This window comes from Podarcis erhardii, assembly GCF_964252035.2.
Source record: "Podarcis erhardii genome assembly, chromosome: 14".
Lineage (NCBI taxonomy): Eukaryota > Metazoa > Chordata > Lepidosauria > Squamata > Lacertidae > Podarcis > Podarcis erhardii.
Window position 1 is genome coordinate 52,506,106 of NC_138503.1, and position 24,864 is coordinate 52,530,969.

General features: G+C 41.3%; 1 protein-coding gene across 6 annotated transcripts in view; it reads left to right on the top strand.

Moving 5' to 3' along the window:
* SDK1 (sidekick cell adhesion molecule 1) overlaps nucleotides 1-24,864 on the top strand; it is a 595,311-nt gene that overhangs the window by 310,618 nt on the left and 259,829 nt on the right. For all 6 annotated transcript variants that reach the window (XM_081839463.1, XM_081839466.1, XM_081839467.1 and 3 more), the window contains exons 6-7: nucleotides 23,192-23,303; nucleotides 24,397-24,590. In XM_081839463.1, the coding sequence (XP_081695589.1) occupies nucleotides 23,192-23,303; nucleotides 24,397-24,590 (306 nt within the window). The remainder of the gene's footprint in view (nucleotides 1-23,191; nucleotides 23,304-24,396; nucleotides 24,591-24,864) is intronic.

Below are 24,864 nucleotides of genomic sequence, written 5' to 3' on the forward strand. Positions count from 1 at the left end.
TTCTAGGCTGCCTTACTAGGAAATGTCCAAGGTGGATTACAATAATTAAAAATGTCACTTTCCATAGCAGTAACAAATCACAATCCAGGCCATAAAGCCTCTGCCATGAATAAGGCAGTCAGATATGTCTTTAGGACCTTACAGAAGGCTTGAAGCTTAGGAGCCCATTGTAGATCCAATGACAGGGAACTCCAGAGTCATGGGGCCAGCACAAAAAGGCCCTGTCCCTCATGGCCACCAACTTCACTATCTTAGAGGCAGACATGCAACAAAGGCTGCCATTGTAGATCTCAGTATGGATGAGATTGTAACCATAGAGTTGCTTCAATTGGATTACATTCTCAAGACATTTCTAACCAGATTTTTGTGGTCGCACACTACCAGCTGCCCACGTGTTTGCCTGGCATCACTTGACAACCTCCCTTCTCCCTGGCATGTGTCTCTTTGGAGCTGTCCATTATAGTTCAAATGCAGTTTGTTGGTGTGGCAAAATCTATAGGTGCTGCCAAATAATATATGAGGACCAGTTTCCTAAACTGTTTGTCATAATCCATTGTGGATATCTCCCCCCCCCCCCCAAATGCCTCAGAATAATGTCTTGGTGGGATGCTTGGCCACAGGTGCTACCTAGGCCTATTTATCTAGCTATGCCTGTCTTACCACCCACTGCTTATTTATATCTTATCTTCATTATCACTGCCTGCCTTAATTGGGTTTAAATGGAGTGTACAACAGTGGGAGGGAAGAGTCTAGGCCAGATTATGTTTGAGGGACTTGTGTGGAATTCCTGTTGGGATAAAAGTTGGGAGTTTGGAGTTATTGTTATTCTTGTCTAATTTTCAGATCCACATCTGTTGCATCCAACCTTGCTTTAAAATGTGAGCTGCCCAGAGGGCTTTTTGAAGCTAGGCGGGCAGAACATAAATCTGAAAAAAAACCCCACCCCTGATAAATATTATGAGCTTTCGTGGAGTTTTTCCTCAATAAACTGTTTTTGTTTTGTTTCTTTTTAATATGAGATCATGGGTCTTTTTTAAACTCACCAAAGGGAGGCTGGATGCCCCTGCCAAGAGGCAGCTTTGTTGTCATCAATGGTTTTTTAATTGCACCAGAAGCTCATAGAACGTCCTCCTGCAGGGCTTTGATAGCTAGTCTGAGACTCCCTGAACTATTAATGAGGAACCTCATCTAAGTATAATTTGGAAAGTTGTGGATTTGTGTTTCTGTAAAGTTTTAGGTATTCTGTATGCAATGGACATGCCCTCTGTGTGTACAACAGGTCCTTTACCCCGGATGCATTCTTGGGTCTGGTGACTCTGCCCAAAGGTGTTGAGGGCTAGAATAAGGCAGAATGAAACGCAGGTTCCTGTTATACACTACTTGGCTCTTTCATTTGGAGTATGCTGTACTGGTACATGGATATGACAAGCTCATATGTTTCCCTTCTAGTTCCACTTCACAGCAATTTATAGGTTCCAGATGGAATAAAGTTTGGGGTTTTTTTTAGGTCAGTGAGGGAAATGGATGCTTTCCACTCTCTGTTGTTGTGTTTCTTAAAATAACGCTGCTGAAGAGGGATCATATTGTAAATGCACGGCCAGTAGTTCTGTATCCAGGGCGAAACCCAATTTGGCTCTCATGGATTAGTTAATGTTTCATTAGGTACTGAATTATCCTTTTGCTGATGATGCTGCAGTACAATGTGCTGATATTGCTGAAATACCTTTGTTGTTGATTATGTTGAGGGTGTCTGGTTGTGTTTGTGTGGGTTTTTTTTTTTTTTTTTTTAATGAATTGGATATTTGGTCCATCTGCTCATCTCTTTGAGAAGCAACCAGCTTTCAGTGCTCTGCTTAAAATTTTGTAAGTACCTCTAGGATAATCCCGAGGCTGTGTTTCAACATTTTGTCTAATATTTTATCTCAGCTGCAACACAGCCAGGTCTGAATTTCTGTAGTATTCCTTTCATTTCCCATTGTTATGGGAGCACCTAAAGGAGTTTGATAGCTTTTAGTGAAGTGTTTCATCTGTCTAATAACAGGGAGTGGGGGATAAATTTTAGATGAGCTCTTGTGTGGTTTTATGAAGTGAGCTGTCCTGTTTTTAATTTTTGGTTGATATATATAGCAACCTAGATTCCAGTTTTCTGTGTCTATTGCTGATTCTGACTTGTATTTCATTTACACACTTTGCCATTTTGTAATGCCATATGGCATCTGCTGTTTTTGAAACCAGTACAAATCCAAGTGACTGTTATGGGCAACACTGAGGGACTTTTCTTACATAACACATATTGTTAGAGTCTTAAGACTCACCATGCCTTAAATACAAACATATGCCACTCTCATTGCCACTTTAAGTATCTGACAGTGTGTGGCTCTTTCATTGCCGAAGCCCATTTCAGGATCAAACTTGAAAGCAAGATGTATATTTTTGTAATTGTGCTTTGGAAGCTGGTGGCTGACTGGCTGGTTGTAGAGCCGAACCTGAAATCTCCCCCCACCAGCCTCTAGTGCCTTAAGAGCTCATGTGCAGGGACTGCTGCAAAACATGCTATTCTTTCAGTCCTCATACAGGGTAGGGGTGGGTGGGTCTGAGCTCAGGTTCAAGGCTAGCAATTCAGCATGGGAATTTTGACTATGTTGAAGGGCACGCCCACTATTCTCTCTGAACCACTTTCATCTTCTCGGTTATTGTTAGGGAAGAAGAGAGTTCTGGCCCTGCAAGTCCCCACAGGCACCCAACTTGCAAAAGTGTACAAAAGGGCATTTCATGTATTAAGAGATGGGTTCATTCAGCTGACGCATAAGTGAATGAGAAAATACAGAGCTGTCTTGTGTCTGATGCATGGTTGGCTCAAGATGTTCTTCTGTGGAAAAGGAATTAACACCCCTCTCACTGGCGGAAGAAGAGGGGGCGGGGGGAGCATACTGCCCCCGGCACCACGATCCTGGTGGGGTGTCATCGCGGCTGCCCCCCCAGTAGCCATGCCCCTGCAGGCGGCACGCCATGCCCCTGGTGCCGGAGCATGAAGCTCCACTGCTGAACCCCCTTCCTTAGCAGCACAGTTAGGATGCTGCCATTACACCATGGGCTGTCCCACCGAGGGAAGCCTCATTCTTTTCTTTTTTCTTTTCTTTCCCTTGGGGAGAGAGAGTGCCTCGTGTGGGCCCATGCGCAGTGGGTTGGAGGCCACCGGGGATGGGTAGCTGGAGCAGGAGCAGCAGAGAAAGATATGACACTGTTTGGGGATCGAAATGGTCACGACATTTTATGGATTACGGATGTATGTAGGCTTTGACATTCATTGTATCTTGAATTGGCCAACCTGGTTGCTGGCTGATAGTCTATCAGGGCAGATCCTGTTAGGGCTGCCAATTTGAATAAAATATTGTGGGGGCCCGAGTAAGCCCCACCCCATATAATTGATCATGTGATGCAGTTCACACACACCATTTTAATGAGAATGCCCATCAACTTTGTGTGGGCCCGGCCCCCTCAAATATTTTATTGTGGGGTCCAAAGTCTCCACAGCCCCTAGACACAGATCTAAAGGGCAATCCCACCAGGTCACCACTTAGCATGTTGTATGGCCTGTTGCCCCCCGTCAGAGGGTCCTTAGTCAGAGAGCCAGTTATGAGGTGGGGTTGACCAAGGGTATGGTTCCCTTCTATCAGAATGGCCTGTTATCAAGTCCTGCACATGCAGATAGTCAGATTTGCCTACCATCATCCCATTTGCTGGCATCCGTACCACCCAATGGGCTTGCACATTTAACTTCCAGATTGTGAGTCAGATGTCAGCTGGTTTCTGTAGCTAGGCTGAAATAAGACTTTGAGAAGAGAGAAAAGACATTGGAACATTATTAGTTTCTCCAATAGCTTTGTATGTATGTTTCAACCATTTTTTTCTCATCCACTCATTCTTAGAGATTGGAGTGGGATACCACGTTAAGCAGAAAAAATATCTCAATACAGTTAAGTTAAATAAATTATACACAGATCGGAAATTCACTGTTGGTTTTGTATGGCTAGGATTTATATAGTTCTGAAATGAGACACGTTTTTAGCAGGTATGATGCTCACTATGTGCTTGCTAAGACCTGATGTGACTTTTCAGACTCCTCTGGTAATGAATTAGTCTCTCTTTAGGAGAAGGAGGAAGGGCTTCATGCATAATTAGATTAGCTGCTTAAAATGTTTAATGTTACTGTGTGGCTCTGTTGCACAGGTTTCACATTCCTACAAACAGACCTTTTTATGAAAGGGCAGGGAAAATGCAAGGTATTTGAAAATAAACTTTGTTTCATTTTATTAATTGCTTTTTTGATTATGTTGGCAATAAGCTATTATCATGCTTCACACTTGAAAGGGGGACAAAATGCTTGCAATTCTTTCCCGCCCCCTCCATGCCCTTTGATAATGCGCATTAGAGAAACAGTAGTCTAGCTTAAGGAGAGGCAAAGTTTATGGTTGCCATCAATTTTGATTTTAATTAATTTTCATAATGTTTTTATAATGTTGCACTACTTTAGTGTTGTTAGCCGCCCTGAGCCCGGCTTCGGCTGGGGAGGGCGTGATATAAATAAAATTTATTATTATTATTATTATTATTATTAAGAGACTGCAGTTAAGATTCATCTGCTGCTGTGTTGTGTTTCTACAATTTTATTATGAGGCCAAACAAATTCAATAAATTGCCATTTATTTCCCACCACATGACCTGAAAAGAGTTTTCAGGAAATTGTATTTTGATTTTGAGGAAGAGACAAGAGCGATACACATGATTCCTCGTAAGCAAATTGGTCCCTTTAGGAAACACAAACTCTCAGCAAATAAATAAGGAAACAGCCATTAAAATATGCACAGATTAATTGCAGTTTATAACAATTAAAATGCTTTAATCTTCAACAAATGATAGTACAGGTCAGTTAAGAGAGAATTATTTTTTTCATTAAAGAGCCCTTAAAGACAAAACCACATATTAGTTAAATGCATTTAACTTAAGTATACTTTTAAACAGCAGTTGCTGCTGCAGGGGCTCTGAACCAGGTCAGGATAGCAGTAAGTTAGGAGGAAGTTCCACTCATTTCTCCCCTGCAGGGCTTTCACTGCCCCCTCCCCAGTTTGCTTGCCCAAGAAAGTTCCATTGGTATCCTTTTTTCAGAAATGATAGCACTCAAAACCTAAAGACAGGTGGTTCAAAAGTAGACAGAGAAAAATATTCTATATTCAGAAGTGTGTGCGCGTGCGTGTGCATGCACATGTCTATTCCATTTATCACCCACCCTTCACCATAAGGTCCCAGCAATTTATAATCACTATTAAAAACAAATTTACAAGAATAGAGTGGGCCCTGAAAACATGCATCTCAGGTGTCAACGGCCAGAGTAAAGAGGTTTCTCCATTTTTCTATAGTTTAGTATTTTGTGATGCTAGATTAGTTCCTGTGCTGATGAGAAGCCTCCCATGTGTTTCAAAATCCAGGCAGTAACAGTGTCCTGTAAGCATTGGCTACCTGTGCGTGTTGGGGGGATTACAGCGCATGATAATCTTGTGCAGGAGAAAGGTGCAGAGCACAGAGTCAGGCCCACCATGGGGGAAATTATCCTAATTCCAGGGAGAATTTGTAACCAGGCAACAGGCCAAAGCATAGAATAAAAGAATACACACTTAATTACAAAGGACAAAGATTGATTAATATGCAGGTTGTTACAGAAATGAAAGGTTGATTATATAGGCAGTACTTAAACAAGAGGAGCCTTGCAACAAGCAGCAAAAATAAACAATCCACATAAATAGCCCAAATTTCTACAAATTGTGTCCCTATTATACCAATACTAAAGATCAGCACATGATTTTTTTTCGATACACATACAAAGTCACAAGGAAATTCTATGAACTACCAACTACAGATCGTGGGTAAAAATCAGTTTCAGCTACGAGTCTTTCCCAGGTTCAGGTAACTGATCAACAGCTTCTGAGGTTTTTTTTATGATCCTGCCATGAACCAGTAATGAGCACTAGCCTCCCAAGACAGTGGTATGATAGGTGCAATTCGTCAAACTTACTACACAATTTTTAAATAATAAATTCCTTCCTAAAATATAATTGTCTTCTTGATAACATGCTATATAATATTGGAATTAGAAATATCAGAACAAAGTCGCTTAGGGGTTACCAAATGCACTTCTCTATAAAATAAAAGCCATGCTGAAAATTAGAAGCTATCAGTCACTTGCAAGAATTTGAGAAGGACTCATTGATGAATCATTGTACCAATGACCTATAATTGTTTGGGATTTTGTTTATGTTTGAACATTTCTTTCATGTTTGGGATATTGTATCAGTGTAACATAAATACTATTTGTATGATGATGATGAAGATGATGAAGAAGAAGATGTCCGGAAAATTCTGGATGTATGGCAACCCTAGTTTTTTTTGACCAGGTGGAGTGGAAAAGAAAAAATGAATAAAATGTGAATGCCAGAACAGAACACATATGCATACTAGAATGATCATTTACACATCACCAAGATGAGGAGAGCAATTTGCATGGTATCTGCTTATATGCACCAATGTACAATTAGTAATAATTACCCTAATTTAAATAGGGGGAAATATATTTCACCATTGTGACCTGGGTGCCTGCTCCATCCACTGTCCAGATGTTGCAAATTATCGACGATAGGTAACCCCTAATGAAACCCCCCCACACACTCCCTTCTTAGGGTATTTTCTCTTTGAACCAGATTTGGACTGGGCTGTCCTTCCAGCTGGCGACTTCTTTGAACAGAGGACTGGAAAACAGGACATGTGGCCGCCCTAATGTATATTCAACAATAGCTATGCTCAAGAACCTTGCCCCAAAACCAAGATTCCTGGCCACACATGTTGTTGTTTGCATGCAGGTATGTTCTTACCACTGAGTGACACCTCCCCCCCCTTGCCGTTGTCTTGAGGGAGCAGCTATGCATCACCTAGACAAGAGACTAGATAGAAAATGTGTAGCCCTCATGTGCACAGCCCCTCACAGCCCCACACTGCTTAGAGTTTTCAAAGCCAATGGCAAATTTCTTTTTTAAAAGGAGAGGGTGTGTGGCTGGGATGGCTGAATCTGTAAGAGTGGAATACGTACACTTTCAGTGCTGCAGGCTTACAGATATCCTTCAGATATTTAGTTTCCAATCACTAAAATCTGGTTTGCTTTCTACTTCTCATTATGGCTTCCTGTAAAATTTCAAACTGCCTGACATAATTTTAATCTGTATCTGAAAGACATTTTTATAGGTATGAGAAGTGGTTCACTCTCCTCCTTGCGGTATCAGTGAGACTGAATCCATCCAGGTATATAAATGAATTTCTATTTTTAAATGAGGTTTGTTTATTCGTTTCAGACTGAGGCTTTCAGGGTTTGCCTTTTCTTTTCTTTTCTTTTCTTTTCTTTTCAAAAACAGCTTTCAGAATAGTCCCCCCCAACCATCAAATGCCAACAATTGTGTCCTTAATTTTATAACAAACCAAGATTAAGCTATTCTGCCAACTATACATGTCAAATCTTAGACCAGAAACTGAAGTTGGTTTGATCATGTTATTTGAGGTCATGTAAGAATCTGCCTTGTATTCACCGAGCTCTGTGTTTTTTGTACTCCAGGGGAGATTCTTTTGCTTTTTTCCATGAAGTGGTGGTATAGACATTAATTAGAACACTTTCTTTTTCTGTTTAATCCCCCCCTGCCGCCACTAAACTGCATTCTTCGCAACCTTGTTGTTGTTGTTTAGTCGTTTAGTCATGTCTGACTCTTCGTGACCCCCTGGACCAGAGCACGCCAGGCACTCCTGTCTTCCACTGCCTCCCACAGTTTGGTCAGACTCATTGCTGCTCACATTGCTGCTCACATTGCTATTTAAATGGTTACATTTAGAATCATAGAATCCTAGAGTTGGAAGAGACCACAAGGGCCATCGAGTCCAACCCCCTGCCAAGCAGGAAACACCATCAGAGCACTCCTGACATATGGTTGTCAAGCCTCTGCTTAAAGACCTCCAAAGAAGGAGACTCCACCTCACTCCTTGGCAGAAAATTCCACTGTCGAACAGCTCTTACATATGATTTCAATCATATGTGTTGTGCCTTAGTCTGTTCACAACCCAGAAAAAGTTTCTGTCCTTATTAACGTGAATATAACAAAGCTTCTGGTAGACAAAAATGGATATTGCCATGTGTTCTGAACCATTTTCCATAAAACTGACTGGTTGAGGTGGATCTATACTTTTGGCAAAAACACATGATAAATACCTTTCAAAACCGCAGGGCTACAGACTAATGTCTCTCCCATTTAACAAACATCAGAGAAATACCTCCATGTACAAAATCAAAACATCAGGGAAAGGAATATGTTAAAACATGCCTTCCTGCTGGTGATAGCATTCTACATGCCAGTTCTTTTATGGTAGTTAGGGAACAAATGTGATTTGCCACCTGCAGTCTGAAGCGGAACTGTGCAGAAATGTGGTATCTGAAGAGGTGTGCATGCACATGAAAGCTCATACCAATAACAAACTTAGTTGGTCTCTAAGGTGCTAGTGGAAGGGATTTTTTTATTTTGTTTCGACTGCGGCAGACCAACACAGCTACCTACCTGTAACTGTGCAGAAAAGTGTTTCCCATGATATTTTACTGAATGTGTAATGTGGCTCTAAAGACCCCCGTAATCATCTTTCTCTGCCATCTTTTCTCTCATTTTTTATTTTGTGGAACTGAAAAGCACCTATCTTTTATCAGACTGAGGAGGTGTTTGGTTTCATTTTAAAACCCATAAGAAAGATCTGGAGATCTTTTGTTGCACTGAAAAGGGTTAGTGAATGTTCTAAATTGATAGAATCATTTGTAGAAGAACCATATAGTTAATATGTATCAAAGGTTGAACAGGAATGGCATTAACGTCTACAGTTTAAGTCAAGCCTAACAGAGGCCTTGTTTCTGTCTTTTAAACGATGGACACTGTTGATCTATTTCCTTATTTTTAACGTAGGGTTCTGTTTGTTTGCCCTTCTCTTGTGAACCACCAACAGGGTCAGAGTTATAAAACACATCTTGTCAGAAGCTCCCTGTAGCCACAAGCTCCTATTTTGCTGCTAGACAGGTGGTCCCCTCCTTTGTTCAGGGAGAGCTATTTCCCTTCCTTACTGTGGGGGGGCGGGGAGGGAAATGACCTCTATTTTTAATAGAAAGTGGAGAGTCAATACAAGATCCAAGAGAGACTGTGCTTCTGACCACATTTTATCTGCGAACACTAGATAACGGATCTTGCATCAATGTGAGCAGGAGTACTGGCCAAGGAAGGGGCATCGAACAATTTATTCTTAACAATGCTGATGCTGCCTGCACTACAAAAATCACTTGCAACAAAAAAGACCCTTAATAATAACTTCCCCCTAGCTTTCCTGACTGACTACGATGCTCGCCGCGTGACTGTACAAGCTGTATGTAAATAGATAAATACAAAAACTCATTCCAGTTTCTACACGAAAAATGCTGCTTTATTGTGAATTTAGAAAATTAAATGCTTATCCATCTGTGGAATTATTTTTGAATGAATAAGTTTGTATACTTCGTTTGGCTGGCCCATTCTCCACTGTTGGGAAGCATTTCTTCCATTTGCTATTATTTTCTTCTTCTGGCAATCAGAGTCTAGCTCTCTACATTTCCCCCCTCCCTGCTGAGTCTTGAGACAATCATATAATATAAAACATCCATAAGATTGATAATCACAAAGTGGAGGGGGAAGAGAGAGATTTGCTTTTGTTTGGAACAATATCTGTGCTTCAAGGGCTGGTTTTGTTTTGTTTTGTGTTGTTATTGTTTCTTTGCCTTATTTCTTTTACACTGAAGAAAGATTTCTAGCTCTGGTTGCAGCACAGTCCTAAGCATAGCTTTTGCAGTTGTACTAGATTTGCATATGAAAGCATTCTATATGTTTCTAGATCTCTTTGACTCGAACAATTCTGTTTTTGTTAAATATGTTGTCTTAGGAAGCAGAGAAGAAAAAATAGCATTTTGGCCTGGTGGGTGGAGAATGTCAACCTAATAGTCCCGGGGCCTCAATAACCTCTTTCACAATGTATTATTGTGACAAGCCATTCCATATGCTTGTTCCTGTTAGTTGCCGGAGAACAGCTGAGGGGTACTTTCTTTTCTTTTCACTTCTCCTGTTATGAGAAAAGGCCCAGAAAACAACAGACCTTTGGGAGCCAAGATAGCAATCTGGATCTTGAAACATGTTTCCCATATAACTATATCAATAGAAGGAAACAATAGTTGACCTTGAACCTAAAATGCCGCACTGTGCTGTGTTCCTTGGAGTGAGCAATGATTTCAGAGGCCAACCAAAAACCATTTAAATTCAGTCTGGCTTTCCAGACATTGTTCTGCAGTAGCTCCTTGGAACAAGTCTAAAAATAAAATTAAGGGAGGAGCTGTAAGATTGCATTTACCATTTGAACACACACACACACACATTCAAGAATGAACAAATAATTTAATGCAAATAGGAATGTGTGAGTGAGCCTTCTTGGAATTGCTCAGTTCCCTCACTGGTCTGCTTCAAATGATGCTCCTTCCTTGTCCCCCTCTCCTTCTGTCAGTTTTCTTTCTTGTGTTCCTGATGTTTGCTATTGCAGTCAGATCCACTTGGGAACTCTGCCTTAATACAAAGCTAGGGAGGCACTTGGGCTTTTGATGGAGGGGAAGATGGTTGCAGGGAAATTGAATGAACTCATTGCATCTGTCTTCACTGCAGGAAGTAAACGACAGATCCCTGTGCCTGAGCTAGTTTTCACAGGAAGGAGATATGAGGAACTGAGGTCAATCATGGTGACAGAAGAGAAGGTTCTGGGGCTCACTGACAGATTAAAAATGTAGAATTCGCCAGGTCCAGATGGCCTCTATCTGAAAGTTCTTTAAAGCATTCAGATGTGAAACTGCTCATCTTCTAACAAAAATATGTAGCTTGTCCCTGAGATCATAGCAGAGGACTGGAAAGTAGTCGGTATAATGCCAATTTTTATTAAAGGGACCCAGGAAATTACAGGCCAGTTAACTTAAAGTGTGTTTCAAAAAGCTTTTGATAAAGTCCCTCACCCAACAAGGTCCGTCATTTTACACTTGCTTACATAGTGTTGCCATATTTCAAAAAGTAAAAACTAGGACACCCCAAAAGTTGTTGAGCTTTTTTAAAAGGAAGATCCCAGAATTTTTGGCAGCCCTATGCATAACTATCTTGTTGGTTACTGTGAGAATAAGATGCTGAGATGATAGATGATAGATAGATTGATAGATAGATGATAGATAGATAGATCTTTACTCTAACTGGCTTTCTTGCAGAGGGTTGGTCTTGAAGGGAGCTGGACTTTGATTGGCTGTTCCAACACAGTGATTCTAATCATTTGGAGTAAAAATCAGTCGGCATCAAAGACACATAGATTCCACAGGAAGATGAATCATCCATATGCATGGATAAATGTATATCGATCAACTAATGTCTACGTGCCTAAGATTCTCCAGTTTTCTACAGTCCTTGGTGTGAGAGAAAGTTTGTGCCTTTCTTTAGAGAAGGGAGGCTGCAATTCTAAGCACCCTTCCTATGGAGTGAGCTGTTTATATTAGAATGGTGGACTTGGAATTAAATTCCTCTTTACATTCTGCTTCAATTCTCTGTGGAATTTCATTGCCTCTGCTAATATCCTTTGATTACTGCCAGCTGACATTTTCTGGGCTTGGGCTGTTCTCCCAGATTTGCATGTGAAGTATGTCACAGTTCTTTACTGTTTTCACAGAATCATAGAATTATAGAGTTGGAAGGGACCCCAGGGGTCATCTGGTCCAACCCTCTTCAATACAGGAATATGCAGGTGGCCCATATGGGAATCAAACACATGACCTTGGCATTATCAGCACCGCACTCTAACCAACTGAGCTAACTGGCTTTCTGCAGCTGAAAAAACTCTGCATTTATTCAAGTTAATTGAGGAAAAGTATGTTCATACAGCAGAAAGGATTGTCACTTCTTTAATCAGGTGCTGCTTCATCAGTCTTGTCCTTTTGTAGTTTCAAGTCACCTCATTTAATGGCTAAGATATATGCAAAATACTAGCCTATTTAAGGGCTAAGATATATGCAAAATATTTCCCCCCTAGAGATACCTGCACCCGGTATTTCCACAGCACAATTTGCACCCCTACAACTAGTCCGAACATACAAAATCATTAATGTCACACAGTAGGTGTGCTTAGGACCAATGCCCTAAGCGACTAGCCTGTGGCCCTGCATAGGTTGCCTTCCTGCCCTGCTTGTGTGAACAACTGGATGGTCATTGCTGGAAATAACATGCCAGATTAAGTAAACCAGCCTTCCCTAACCTGGGACCCTCCAGATGTTTCTGGAGTGACCAATGATCATGATAGGATGATAGCTGTGGTCCAACAACATATGGACAGCAACAGGTTTCCCACCCCTGGTCTAAAGCTCTGGTTTCTGTCATGGTGTTCTGTTGCGCTTGAAGCTTAATCATGCTGGCCACATGACCTAGAAAGCTGTCTGCGGGCATACACCGGCTTCCCCGGCCTGAAGCAAGATGAGCGCCACACCCCATAGTCACCTTTGACTGGACTTAATCCATCCAGGTGTCCTTTACCTTTACCTTTACCTTACCTTCAACTGGGCACTGTCTGTCAGCTGATATTGAAGACTGCAGACAAGGGATGGGAGAGGAATCCACCTTTGGGTTCTAAAAGCAGATCATAACTCAAATTGAATAATAGATCCACTAACAGTAGCCATAGTCTTGTGCATTCCTTTACAAGGTGATTCAAGGACTGCAGAGCTCCCTCTGTTGTGTATGTGTGTGTGTGTGTGTGTGTGTGTACACATTCTTGTAACTTTTAAAAATAGGTAATCTAGCCACTTTCAGCCTGGAGCAGTTATTGTCACTGTGGGCTTTCAATGATGCTCCATTGCTCTCAGGGGGAATTGAATAGAAAATATTCTTTTCCTTGAAAAACAAAGCAAAACAGGCAGCTTGATAAGAACAGCACAAGCTCTAGCCACCTGGTTTGGCACTCTAACTTCCCTATGCTGGAAATGCCTCTGTGGGGGGCTAGAGTTAGTCATGGGAGAAGAGAGCAAGATGGCCAGGGGTCAACAAGCCAACAAGTCAGGAGAATTCAAGGGGCTATGGGGGTGCAAAGTTTGATGGAACCTTCCGTTGGTTTTTTTAAGAGCGAGTGAGAAGGAAGATCATGATCAACATTTGGGCAGGGAGACATGGAATTGGATGACTGATTTTTAAAATCCTTATGCCCTGGCCTAAAGAACGGCTGTGATTTTATGCATGTGCTTAGAGTGAGCTAGCCAACTGCTGCGTCCGTGTGCCATTGTGCTATAAAATGTTATGCCAGCATCGTGGGCAGGTACATTGTCACAGATGTTCCAGGGATGGGTGTAATCTGATGAGCATACTGACACATGGTTAGACAAAGAAAACATTTTTTTCCAGCTGAGTGTAGAGATCAAAAAGCAGCTGTTGCTTCCCCCGTTATTCCCCCATAGTTAAGCTATTATTGAAGTTGATGCAATTTCTTATGCAATTTCATCCCAAAGTGTCTCCTTGCCCTCAGAATGCCTCTTTGAAACTTCGCTTCCCAGCATCTGCTTTCCTTTGTCACTTTTCATTTTCCTTGGGCCTAATAAGAGCCAAGTGAGAAGGTGTTCCTTGTTGTTTCCCATTCATTTCAAAATGGAGGCATGCTAGAAATCGAGGAGAGAATAGTAGCTCAATTGCTTGCTAGATTACCATATACAGATATGTGCAAACCTGTCCAAGTCCAGAAGTGGTTGTACCTCAGCAGATAAAACCATTAAAGTTTGCATTCTCTTTTCATTGTTTGGTCCTCTTCATCCATTAAGACAGCCTTTGCCCTTTGGATTGCAGCTCCCATTGGTGAAAGTCAGCCTGGCTTTAGGATGCTGGGTCTGGAGGCCCCATAGCTGTGGAGACTGGGGCTGATGGAAATTGTAGTCTGAAACATCTGGATCACAAACTCAGACTGACATCACAAACTCTACATTTTGCCCTCCAACACAAAGCAAAGTAAACTCCCAGTCCCACATCTCAAAAAATATAGAGCCAAAAATACTCATTAGGAAGCATTCAGCTCGGCCTTATCAGAAATTGTTTGGGATAGCTTCCCTAAAACAGTTTTTTAAATGGGTAAATAGCTATTGTGGAAATTTTGGCCCACAGTCAGCTTTGGGCACAAGGAACTTGTTGTATAGGTTTTTTTGGAGGGCAGGATGTTTGTGAAACACCACAATGTTCCATAAATGTCAAGTGTTGTCATGGAAATGCTGAATACAGTATCATTAATGAAAATGCCCCAGATGTACAGCTAACAGTGCATCAGGTATGGGACAAAGGATTTTGTCCTTTTCAGCAGAAGTGGACTCTTAAGCATTGCTGCCAGACTTATATGCAAGGCACCTTTCTGATGACCTTGGTATGTGGTCCCACAAAGCCAGCCCATTCCTTCCTCCTGAGAGAATACTACCTTTGATGAAGATGTGTTTCTGGCTTTAGTGTCATAAAAATATATAGCCCTCCTCAGCAGCAGTTCCACTGATCAGATATTTTAAATTCGTTTCCGAAATGCAGGCTGTCACACTGCAGATGCCATCATTAACAGGACAAAATGTTATTTCTCTTGGTGGCTGGGCAAACGTTATAAACTAACTGGCGCCCCCTGGTGGTTATCTGGGGTAGGATATGCTGCCTTATGCCCTTTGAAGGGTTAATTGATAACGTTGGCCAACTGCAGAATTGGCTCCTTTTAACTAATGTTGAATAAGATCACACACCCCTGCCAGCCACATATTTGATATTAAAGCTATTTAAAAAATATGAAAAGCTACCTGAGTGTTCTTTAGATAAAATGATCTGTGGCTATATATTTTTTTTTTAGTTAAAAGCTCTGACGATGTGTCAGATGGTACATTTCGTTGCTAAAAGAAGCTCCTTGCTGTGAATTGAGGGGAAGGTCAGGTCAGTGACAGAGTCTGAACTCCCAAATTGCTCTTTGAGTACAAAGAGTTGTCAGAAGGCTAGTTCACAGTGGAGAAGAGAAATCGCGCTTGCTTTTGAGCTCAGCAGCCTTGCTGGAACTGGAAGGCTATATAATAATAATAATGTACTAACTTGATTTCCACAACACTGCAATGTTTGAAATTGATTCTGGAATGTTCCTGAAACTAGAGGCTGGCTCCAGTGTGGACAGCCCCCCCAAGCGTGGGAGAGAAAATTGCTTTACTAAACGTGGAAGAGAAATGCTGCAAGATGGATTTTGATTCATTTGTTGTTGCTGTTTAGTCGTGTCTGACTCCTCGTGGCCCCATGGACCAAAGCATGCCAGGCACTCCTGTCTTCTTGATTCATTTACACATATGCAGTTCCACTTATCCACTGTCTAGCATGGAGGCTGCAAAAAAGCAAGGAGAGGTAGACACTTGAGAGTAGCAAATCCTTTCCCCCAAACCTTTTTCATTCCTAGAGCTGCCAGCATCTGCCAAGGTTCCTGTATTTTGAAAGTTGATGGGACACCTTCAGACAATCACTTAGCCAGCCAAGCCTTTCATGGCACACAGATGCTCCAGTGAGGAATGACCTCCTTGATTTTGTATCTCATTTAGCTATAAAGGTGCAGGATCCTAGCCAGGAGGGAAAAGAAGGATGAACACAACCACTTTTCACCAGAAAATTAGGCTGGTTGAGAATGACTGGTGGTCACCACCAAGTGTACGTCCACCTGAAGAAGCAGGTTGGCTATGGAGGAAAGGTGCCAATATGCACAACCTCTTGAGGAATTGTATTCAGTGCAGGAGTAATATGGCTGAGGGTTTTGACATCTTACTGCTTCAGAGCACCCTGGAGCAGGGAAGGGAGTATTTAGGGAAAAGGGAAGTGTCCCCTTCTCACTTTCAGACCACATACAACTATTTCTCAGAAGAACCCATGTCTCTGCTTACAATGAGCTAGCACAGATGTTATACAAGCTGTAACAGATGCTTTCTCCTGATGTAAATTAGAATCTGTGCATAGGCCTATTTATCGATCCCCCCCCCCCCGCTCCAGAATTCTGAAATGGCATGCATGAACCACTGGGGAAACCCTCTCTTCCTGGGAGATTCTCAAACTGCATCTTAGGAAGCTTCCCTAAATGTGATTAAAAGCACACAATGGAAAATTGTCAATGGGAGCTGCCAACTTTTGACTAGCCCTCTTTACCTGTGCATCATATCACAATTTGACATGCTGATTATTCTTTTCTAGGCACAAAGAAGAGAAGGTGATGGGAAAAGCTTGACCTGGTTATATTTTGCAAATTACTGTTCTGTTCTTTATGGTGGTTCCAGCACAAAACTGGGGTTCCATCAGAAGTTCAGTGGTGGATCCTGAATAACTCCCAAGTGAAGCAGGAGCAAATGTTGATTTAGCAAAAGCTAAGGCTTTGAAAGGGCCATGGCTCAGCTTGACTGCTAGCTCCTTAGATGTTGGGAGAAGCCAATTCTGTTTAAAAGGGCTTTGTCTGTTTTAAGTGCTGGCTTCTACAGTGTTGGTGGGACTTGTTGTCACTACTGTGACTTCTGAGTATCATAGCAATGCACACTCCTCAGGCTGGGGAGATGGCAAGATTGAAGCATTGGGGCTTCTGAGCGAAGGAACTCACCTGGGACTGGTGCTGAGAGTAATTCCTGCCTGCCCTCCATCTCAGACTATGAAGCTACACTGCACTCCTTGGGGAGTCTGATCCCAGAGCCATGACATCAGGCCAGAAGGAGGGCCAGTTGGCCATTTCACTCTTGCCATAAGGCAGGGGTGGGGAACTTGTGGCTCTTCAGATGTTGCCAAATTTTAATTCCCATTAGTCCAATATGTAAAGCTTCCATTTGCATGTAAAACCGCCCTGAGACCTGTGGTTATAGGGTGGTGTCAGGATGCTGTCAGCAGCTCCTGACTGATTGCCCAGGAAAGTATAAAGACAAGGAAATGTTTCTTACTGTGCTTTTTTATGTCAGTCCTTACAGAGAGAGGCTATAGAACCCAGGCTTTTGGATAATGGTGTTGTCCTGAGTCATCACCTGTCTCTCCTACTTCCTCATTCGTCATTCTCATCATCGCCTCTACGGGTTCTGCTAAGTGCCCTCTCTGCCTTTGAGCTCTTTGCTCTCCTACTTTTAAAACTTGCTGGGTTCTGGGAGATGGAGGGTCTGGAATGTTTTCTAATAACAACAAGTCAGCTGGGTGTTGTTCCAGCTGTCCCATAATTTCCCAGCTTTTCCCCTCATCTGACTCTGAGCTGTGACCTCCCTCAAACCCCTGTTGTAAATCTATACTGTCTTCTTCTTCCTGCTCCCTGGAAGGGTCAGGATCGGGAGGCCGTCTCCACAATTCCTCTTCTTCCCTGACAGGTGGTATATAATTCCATGCATTCATTCATAAATGAATGAATGAATGAATGTAAATGGCATCGGCTTCATTTCCCATTATTCTCAGATAAGGCTAGAAATAACCCTCATCTGAACCCTGGAAAGCTTGCTGTCAGTCACTGTGGACACTAATGAGCTGGATGTAACAATGGTCTGACTCAGTATAAAGCAGCTTCCAACGTCAGGGATGATGGGAGTTGTAGTACAGCATCATCTGGAGGGTCATTCATTTCCCACCACTGCCTTAAGAGAAATGGAACACAAATTGTCTCTGTCTGCTTTGGAACCCTACTGCGGAATAGCTCAGTCAGTAGAGCATGAGTCTCCTGATCTCAGGGTTGTGCGTATGAGCCTCACATTGGACAAAAGAATCCTGCATTGCAGGGGGTTGAACTAGATGACCCTCATGGTCCTTTTCAACTCTACAATTCTATGATTCTATGACTTTGTGGACAAGGCCACAAGCTTGGTGTTTCAGGATCTAGTGAATTTTTCAGAACAACAAACTGGGCTTGGGTTTAGGTCTTCTGGTTTGTAGCAGCTGTTAGGTATCTTGCCCATGATTCTTTTCAAATAGCTCCGCTCTTCTGTTTCTTTCTTCTTCTGCTTCTAACTCATGAAAGATTTGACGTTGGACTCCCACAAGCGGATTGGGGATCACAATTAGAGAGAAGGGGCTATTGTGGGTACAAATGTGAGCAGTTGGTTGTGCAAAACTGCAAATGACCCTTTTCAGCTACAAGGAAACTGCTAATATGCTGCCTAATTATAAGACCCTTTCAGAAATGTGAAGTGTTACATACTGGTTACATGTTTGCTAATAATTATTTCTTCAATTGATGTTCTACGGGCCAATCACGAAGCATTTTGATGAGTTTAATATAATTGAACAAAGCAACATATTATACGCTATTTAGAAGCCTCAGCACATTAGTCCTCCATTAGATAAAAAGCCAGTATTATTCTACTGTTATGGCAAGATTCAAAAGAAATATATTAGGTCTTGATCAGCATCATCTTAACCCCACATGTTCAGAAGCCATTATCAGATTGCTAATTTTGCTAATAGGCTTCTTCCAGGACGTAGCATGAATGAAAATGAAATAAGTGCGAACGCTATTCACCATTGTTCACTTTGCAATTAGTAAGAAGTTAGCAAATGAAGTCCAGCCTATATCTGCCTCATTGCAAGCACAATGAAGTCACCCCAGCTCCCTCGCTTATCTATTTGAAGCACAAAGGGACTCTCTTCCAGAGTGATCTGTTAGAGGTCACCACAATGTCCTCATTTGTTCTTTGGCTTCTTTTGAAGCAGATGAAGAGCAGGGCTGGTGGCATGGCAGGTGGAGGTGGGCATTATTGCCAAATTAGTACCTTGTCTATTGGCCTTTCAGCATATGGCTTTGTTCTAATCTCTCCCCTTGTCTGAAACTCAATGAGGCAATCCTTCCATATTTAAGTCCCATGCATTAGAAACGAGGAGTTAGTAAAAGCTTCAGCCTTCAAAAGCAAAAAATAAATGATTCAAAATAACAATAAGCACCTTTCCCCACAGAATATAATGGCAAGTAACACGAAGGCCTTGGGACAAAAATGTCCCCCCAACAAATAAAGGTAAAAATATAGATGCAACTGAAAAAGAAACAAGCAGCTCATAAAATGTTTTGTTTCACACTTAAAACCCCCCAAAACTTTACACCCCCAGTCTTCCCCCTTGTGCAAATTAATTGAAACAAACAATGAATTTAGTAGTTTATTGTACAAAAATGTGAACTGTAGAGGAACTGATTTGGATTCCTTTCTCCTTCAAATCCGTATTCAATGAGTCACTCGTCTTGCGGTGATCCTTTTTGCTTTGTCAAAGCAAGTAAGCATCACCTCTAGGAGTTGTTTTCTTTTTACGACTACACTTTCCTTTACATTTAGGAGAAACCGATCCGGTTTCCTGCTTCAACTTGATGACACAGGTGACAGTTGCTAAACTCACACCAACCGCTGAAGCAATCTCTTGATACTTCTTAGCTGTGTGTTCGTGCAGAGTTACGATCTTTGTATGTTTCCTAGGTGTCGCATCCATCTTGAATGGCGGTCGAATCACATATGGTCAGGTTTCTAAAAGCTGAAATACTGTATCTGCTGATGTAATGATTGCATCATATACTACGGCGGCCAGACAGGATTCTAAAATCTGATGCAATACAGCAGCTGCTGATGTAATGATTGCATCAGCCAACATAAAAAATGATCAAACTGACTTTCTGTGTTTGTTTTGAGTACAGGATTATGATTAAGATAGAAAACATGCTTTGTTTCAATTAATTTGCACAAGGGTGTATGCATATTTAAGTGGAAGCAAAGTTATTTATTTATTAATTTCCAGATTTCTGTGCCACTGCATCATCAAGTAAGTTTGCTGCCAAGTGAACGTACATAGAATTACGGCCATATTTAAACAAAATAGTATTATTGTCATTTCCCTTCTGTCCTTGATACTGCTTACTAACGTTCGCAGGATTGATTTCTGTTAGAGGCAGTTGATCTCAGCCAATCAGGGATCACATAAAGAACACAGTGATATTATGTTCCAAATCAGATTTGGCTGATGAACTCATTGGGGGCAAATCAACCAATTGAGCTTGAGTGCTTCCTGGATTGGTTACAGGGGTCACTGACTGCTCTCTCTCCCTCTATTTTTGACATGATCTCTGAAAGACTGCCCAAAGGGCAATATTGTTGACCTTGTGGTAAAGGTTTTGAGAATTGCAAACACCCCACATATCAGGAACTGGCCCAAGTAGTTTGTGCTCTTCTTCCTCTCATTACTGTTGGTCATTTTCCTAGACTGAAGTAGCCGGTGTGTGGCCTACTTAACTACAACTCCCACCATCTGATTATTAGCCATGATTCCTGACACTGATGGGATTTGGAGACCAACAACATCTGGCGTGCCTTAGACAAACATGGCAAGCATGATCACAGGGCATACCCCATTCTTCATGAGGGTCAGGTTTTGTGGCTATGCCTTTGAACATATCCTTTCTTGAACAGTGACATGCTAGTATTCTTTGAGTAAAATCCAAAGAATCCTATAAACCCAAGCTCTGGGGTGAGGGGTTCACACATGCCCAGAGTCTGGGGCAGGGGGTGGACTTGAGTTTGTTGAACATTAAGCCCTCTCACATGAAAATCTAATGTTTAAGCAGTGGGGAGTTTGAAAAGCAGTTTGATAAATAATTTGTGTGTGTGTGTGTCTGTTATAACAAACAAATACTGTAAACATACCCCACTAGTTGTACCTAGGGATTGATGAACGTAAAATTGGAAAATTGTTTTGCTATTTACTGAAATCCACTGTATAATCTTGACTTAACACTGGTCATTTTCCGAAGATCCCTGCACATGTGTATTAAAGAAGTGCAACTTCAGACCTTGTTATGTCTTCTGCCACCATGGTGCATGTTGCAATGTCATGATTGGTTGGTTTCACATGCACCTGTGAGTACATCCTGCAACCGTTCTGGGATGGAGTCGAAAGGGACAACTGCATTGAGCTAGGTGTGGCAAAGTGACAGGTCACAGCAATCAATATCTGGCCTCACACAAAGGTTGCAGCGATCTAGGCTTAATGAGCATGGGCAGACATGACAAACTAACTTGTCATCAGTATCAGGATTTTACCGTGATCCTAGTTTTGAGGATAAGGCACAAAAGGTCAGGCTCAAACAGCTATTTGGGTAGAACCAGTGGTGGTGCTGAAAGTCACAGTTGATCAGATCGGTAGTCATATTTGATAGGTTAAAAAACAAATACTTCAATGCCATTTATGCATGTGCACAATCAATTTTTTTGGGTTGGGGGCAGTTCTTCTCTATTGCTAGTCACATTTTAAACCTTTGTACTACTGAACATCTGAAGAAAAGAACGGAAGAAATATGCCACAAATATTTTTCATCCTCTGCAGTTTCATGATAGATTTTTCTGCAAGTGACTGAAGGATTTGGAAACTTCCAGTTGCCATTTCCTAATTGCATCATCTTGTAAATGCAGATTTTATAACTGCTAAGCTGCCTTAATGTATAGTGTTTGATGAGCCAGTTTGGATTTTCATTGGTTTAGATGTAGTTTAATTTCCTTTCCCCCTGCAACTCTTTTTATTGCAATCCTTATTTTTAGCAATCTTTTATTATACTCTTTTTCATGTAGTGAAAACAATGCAGTGTTTCCCCCAAATGAATAGCTTGAAGCAAAGCAATAACATATTGGTATTTTAATTCACTTATTAAATACATGCATTGAATTTTTTAAAAAGAAACAAGCCTAAGACAGCAGCTTTCGCCCTCCCCTTGCCATCCCCCCCCCAGCATGCCGAGTTGCATAAGCTAAATTATTTACAGTTTGTAGACTCACAAAAGAGAAGCAGATTTGGGTTATTTACTTTTCTGATAAGAAAAGAGGATTGAAGTTGCTGTGATATGCTGCTTTGTTAATTTCATATTTGCTCCCTAGTGTATAAAAATCTTTTAAAAGAATTCACTCAAGTACTTGCAGGCTCTTTTGAAACTGCATGGAAGTAGTAAGATTAAACAAAACATGAAAAGATCTTAAAAATATAAGTCAGCAAATGTTTGATAAAAATAAAAGTGCTTGGTAGCAGGAAAAACCTCTTTGGAGCTCTGTTTATTTCTTCTCCAAGAAAGGGGCCTCCTCCATGTTGCTTGGGAGCAGCCCTGAGGCTCTCTTGGCTTCCAGTGATATGAAGCTTCAAGTACTAAAATAAAAGGGGTTTGCAAAGTATAAGGAAAGCAGTTTGTTTGTTTTTTACTGACCAAAGAGGCGTTTGCTAATGAAAGGATGGAGATCTACTGCAGAGCAAAAGTGATTTTTTTAAATATTTTTTTTTGCTGTTTATGAAGAATTTCATCAATGAAAGTAGACGTACTTATGTGTGCTTGAAATTGGTCTTTCTTTGTTGCGGAAACACAAAATGCCAACCACCCCCATAAACACTTTTTCCAGAGAATAAACATCACTGAGGGTGTCCAAGTTGCAACTATTCTAGAATAAGTACCAAACGATCCATGGGAATGAGAAGCTCTTTTTCATTTATTTAAGCAGGCTGACATTGAAGTTTATTATCATGTGTCCAAATACAATGCAGGACAGGCTGTTGTGAACATAGGAATACAATATATAGTTGCAGCAAGTGGAGAAGAGCCGTCTGCGAGACCAAAAGCATCTTGGGTTGGGATGTAGTGATCCCAAGTATGAGAACAGAGGGGTTCCCCATCATGCCCTGGTCCAGTTGCATAATACAGTAAAAATGGCAGTGCTTCTTCATTATTTTTATACACTAGGAAAATATGTGCTTGAGTCAAGATGAATCTATCTTTGTTTAGGTCATTAACTGTTAAGAGGCACCGAGGAGGCAATGAAACTGGATTATAATAACTCATACTGCATGTGTAATGTAATTAAAGTTACTGTACTAACAACATTTTTAAAAGGCTGTCCCCGTACATCTTCCAAAAACGGACAGATTTTTCAGGGGCAACAACTTGGCTGACCTGGGTAAATACTGACTCTAGTCATGTATGTTTCTCCTGAACCAGACATACCAAATGTTTATGGCTTTTTTGGTTTCCTCCTTTGTAGGTCCCGACATCTTGTCCTCCACTGCAGCTCCTGTCATCGTAATTCCTCCACGCAATACCAGTGTGGTCGCTGGGAGTAATGAAGCCATCCTGGAATGTGTGGCCAATGGCAGGTAATGTAACAGCCAGGACAGAATGAGAACTCATTTTAAGGAATATGTCGACCCTGAAATAAGAGAGAAGACATCTGTTTAATTCAAAGTGGTAATACGCAGAATTGGTTTCCCCCCCAAGAAGTGTGGAATCTAAACCTAGTGAGTTGAATTGTATTCCTAGTTGCCGCTTCCCTGTGAATTCAGAGGCATTCTTGATCATAATTAGTGCCATCTTCGAAATTGAGTTATAATGAAACTTCCTTCCATACAGCTGAGTCCCGAGAGTAGTGTTTATTTTCACAGTGATGTGCATTATTCCCTGAACTGCAGAAAGGAATAGGCAAGTTAAAATAATAATAATTTTGTCAGTATTATTTATACAGAAGATTAAAGTTGTGCAACTCGTCTTGGTGGACAGGTGTCTACAATGTTAGACATCCTTGCAGTTAATCACAGCACTGATAAATATGTTAATTTATATGCTATCCTTATTCATTAAAGATACTACTTATCCCCTTCATCCCAAGGAAGTCTTTGGATATGGAAAGGGAAGCCACAATAGCTGTTCTGCTCTTCAAGTACCTCAATAATGTTAAATGAGTACTGGGGATTTGATGCTTTCTTTCCAGTGAATTGAATTTTTTACAATGTGTACAAGGGTGGCAGAAGATCCCTCGCGAGAGATAAAGATCCAAAATGTCCCAAGAGCCAATTGATTGCTTCTTCCTGCAAAAGCGGACGCATTCTTGATAATAGTTAGAGCCACCTCCAAAATTGAGCTATAATGAAAGTGCCTCCCATACAGCTGTGTCCCTTGAGTGGTGTTTATTTTTAGCATCCTTTGCTTAGGCAAAGCAAATCATTAGCACTTAAAAGTTCCATTGCTGTAACAATTAGCCATGCTTGTTTGATGGCACTCGAGCTGCTCTTCCCCTCCTCTGATGCATGCTTCTGCCTATGACCTCGGAGCGGCGTCTAGATTTATTTCTAAGTGTCCCTTGCTCAATGTGCCTGCAATCCTGGAAGAGTTAGGTGAGTCATATGTTCAGTGTGTTATTACTGCAGATAACATAATTCACAGTAATAATTGGTGTGACTTTTACCCTCACAGGCCTACTGAAAAATTAAGCGTAGCCTGGAAGAGGAACGGGATCAAAATAACCAGTGGAGTTAGCAGTTTTGGGAGACGTCTTGCTATTGCCAACCCAACCTCTGCTGACATTGGAATGTACGTCTGCGAGGCACACTTGAGAGGCAGCGCTGCCGCTGAGCCAGAGAGAGCAAAGGCTTTTCTGTCTATCCTAGGTAATGCTCCTTTTTCATAACACAAGCCTTGAACTGAAGTACAATAGGAAATAGAAATGGTTATTTTAATATTTCACCGACCTTACAGCTGAACTTCTCCTTGGCAAATGGAACAAAAGGGGTGAAGTAGGGTTATCTTCAAAATTAATTCTTCATTGTGAATACAAATTCATCAAGGATATTCTTTCCCTTAACAGCAATGTTATATGGAAAACACTGAATCTTAAACTGTGATCATGAAACTGGAAGAAACATAGTATATTAAATATTTATC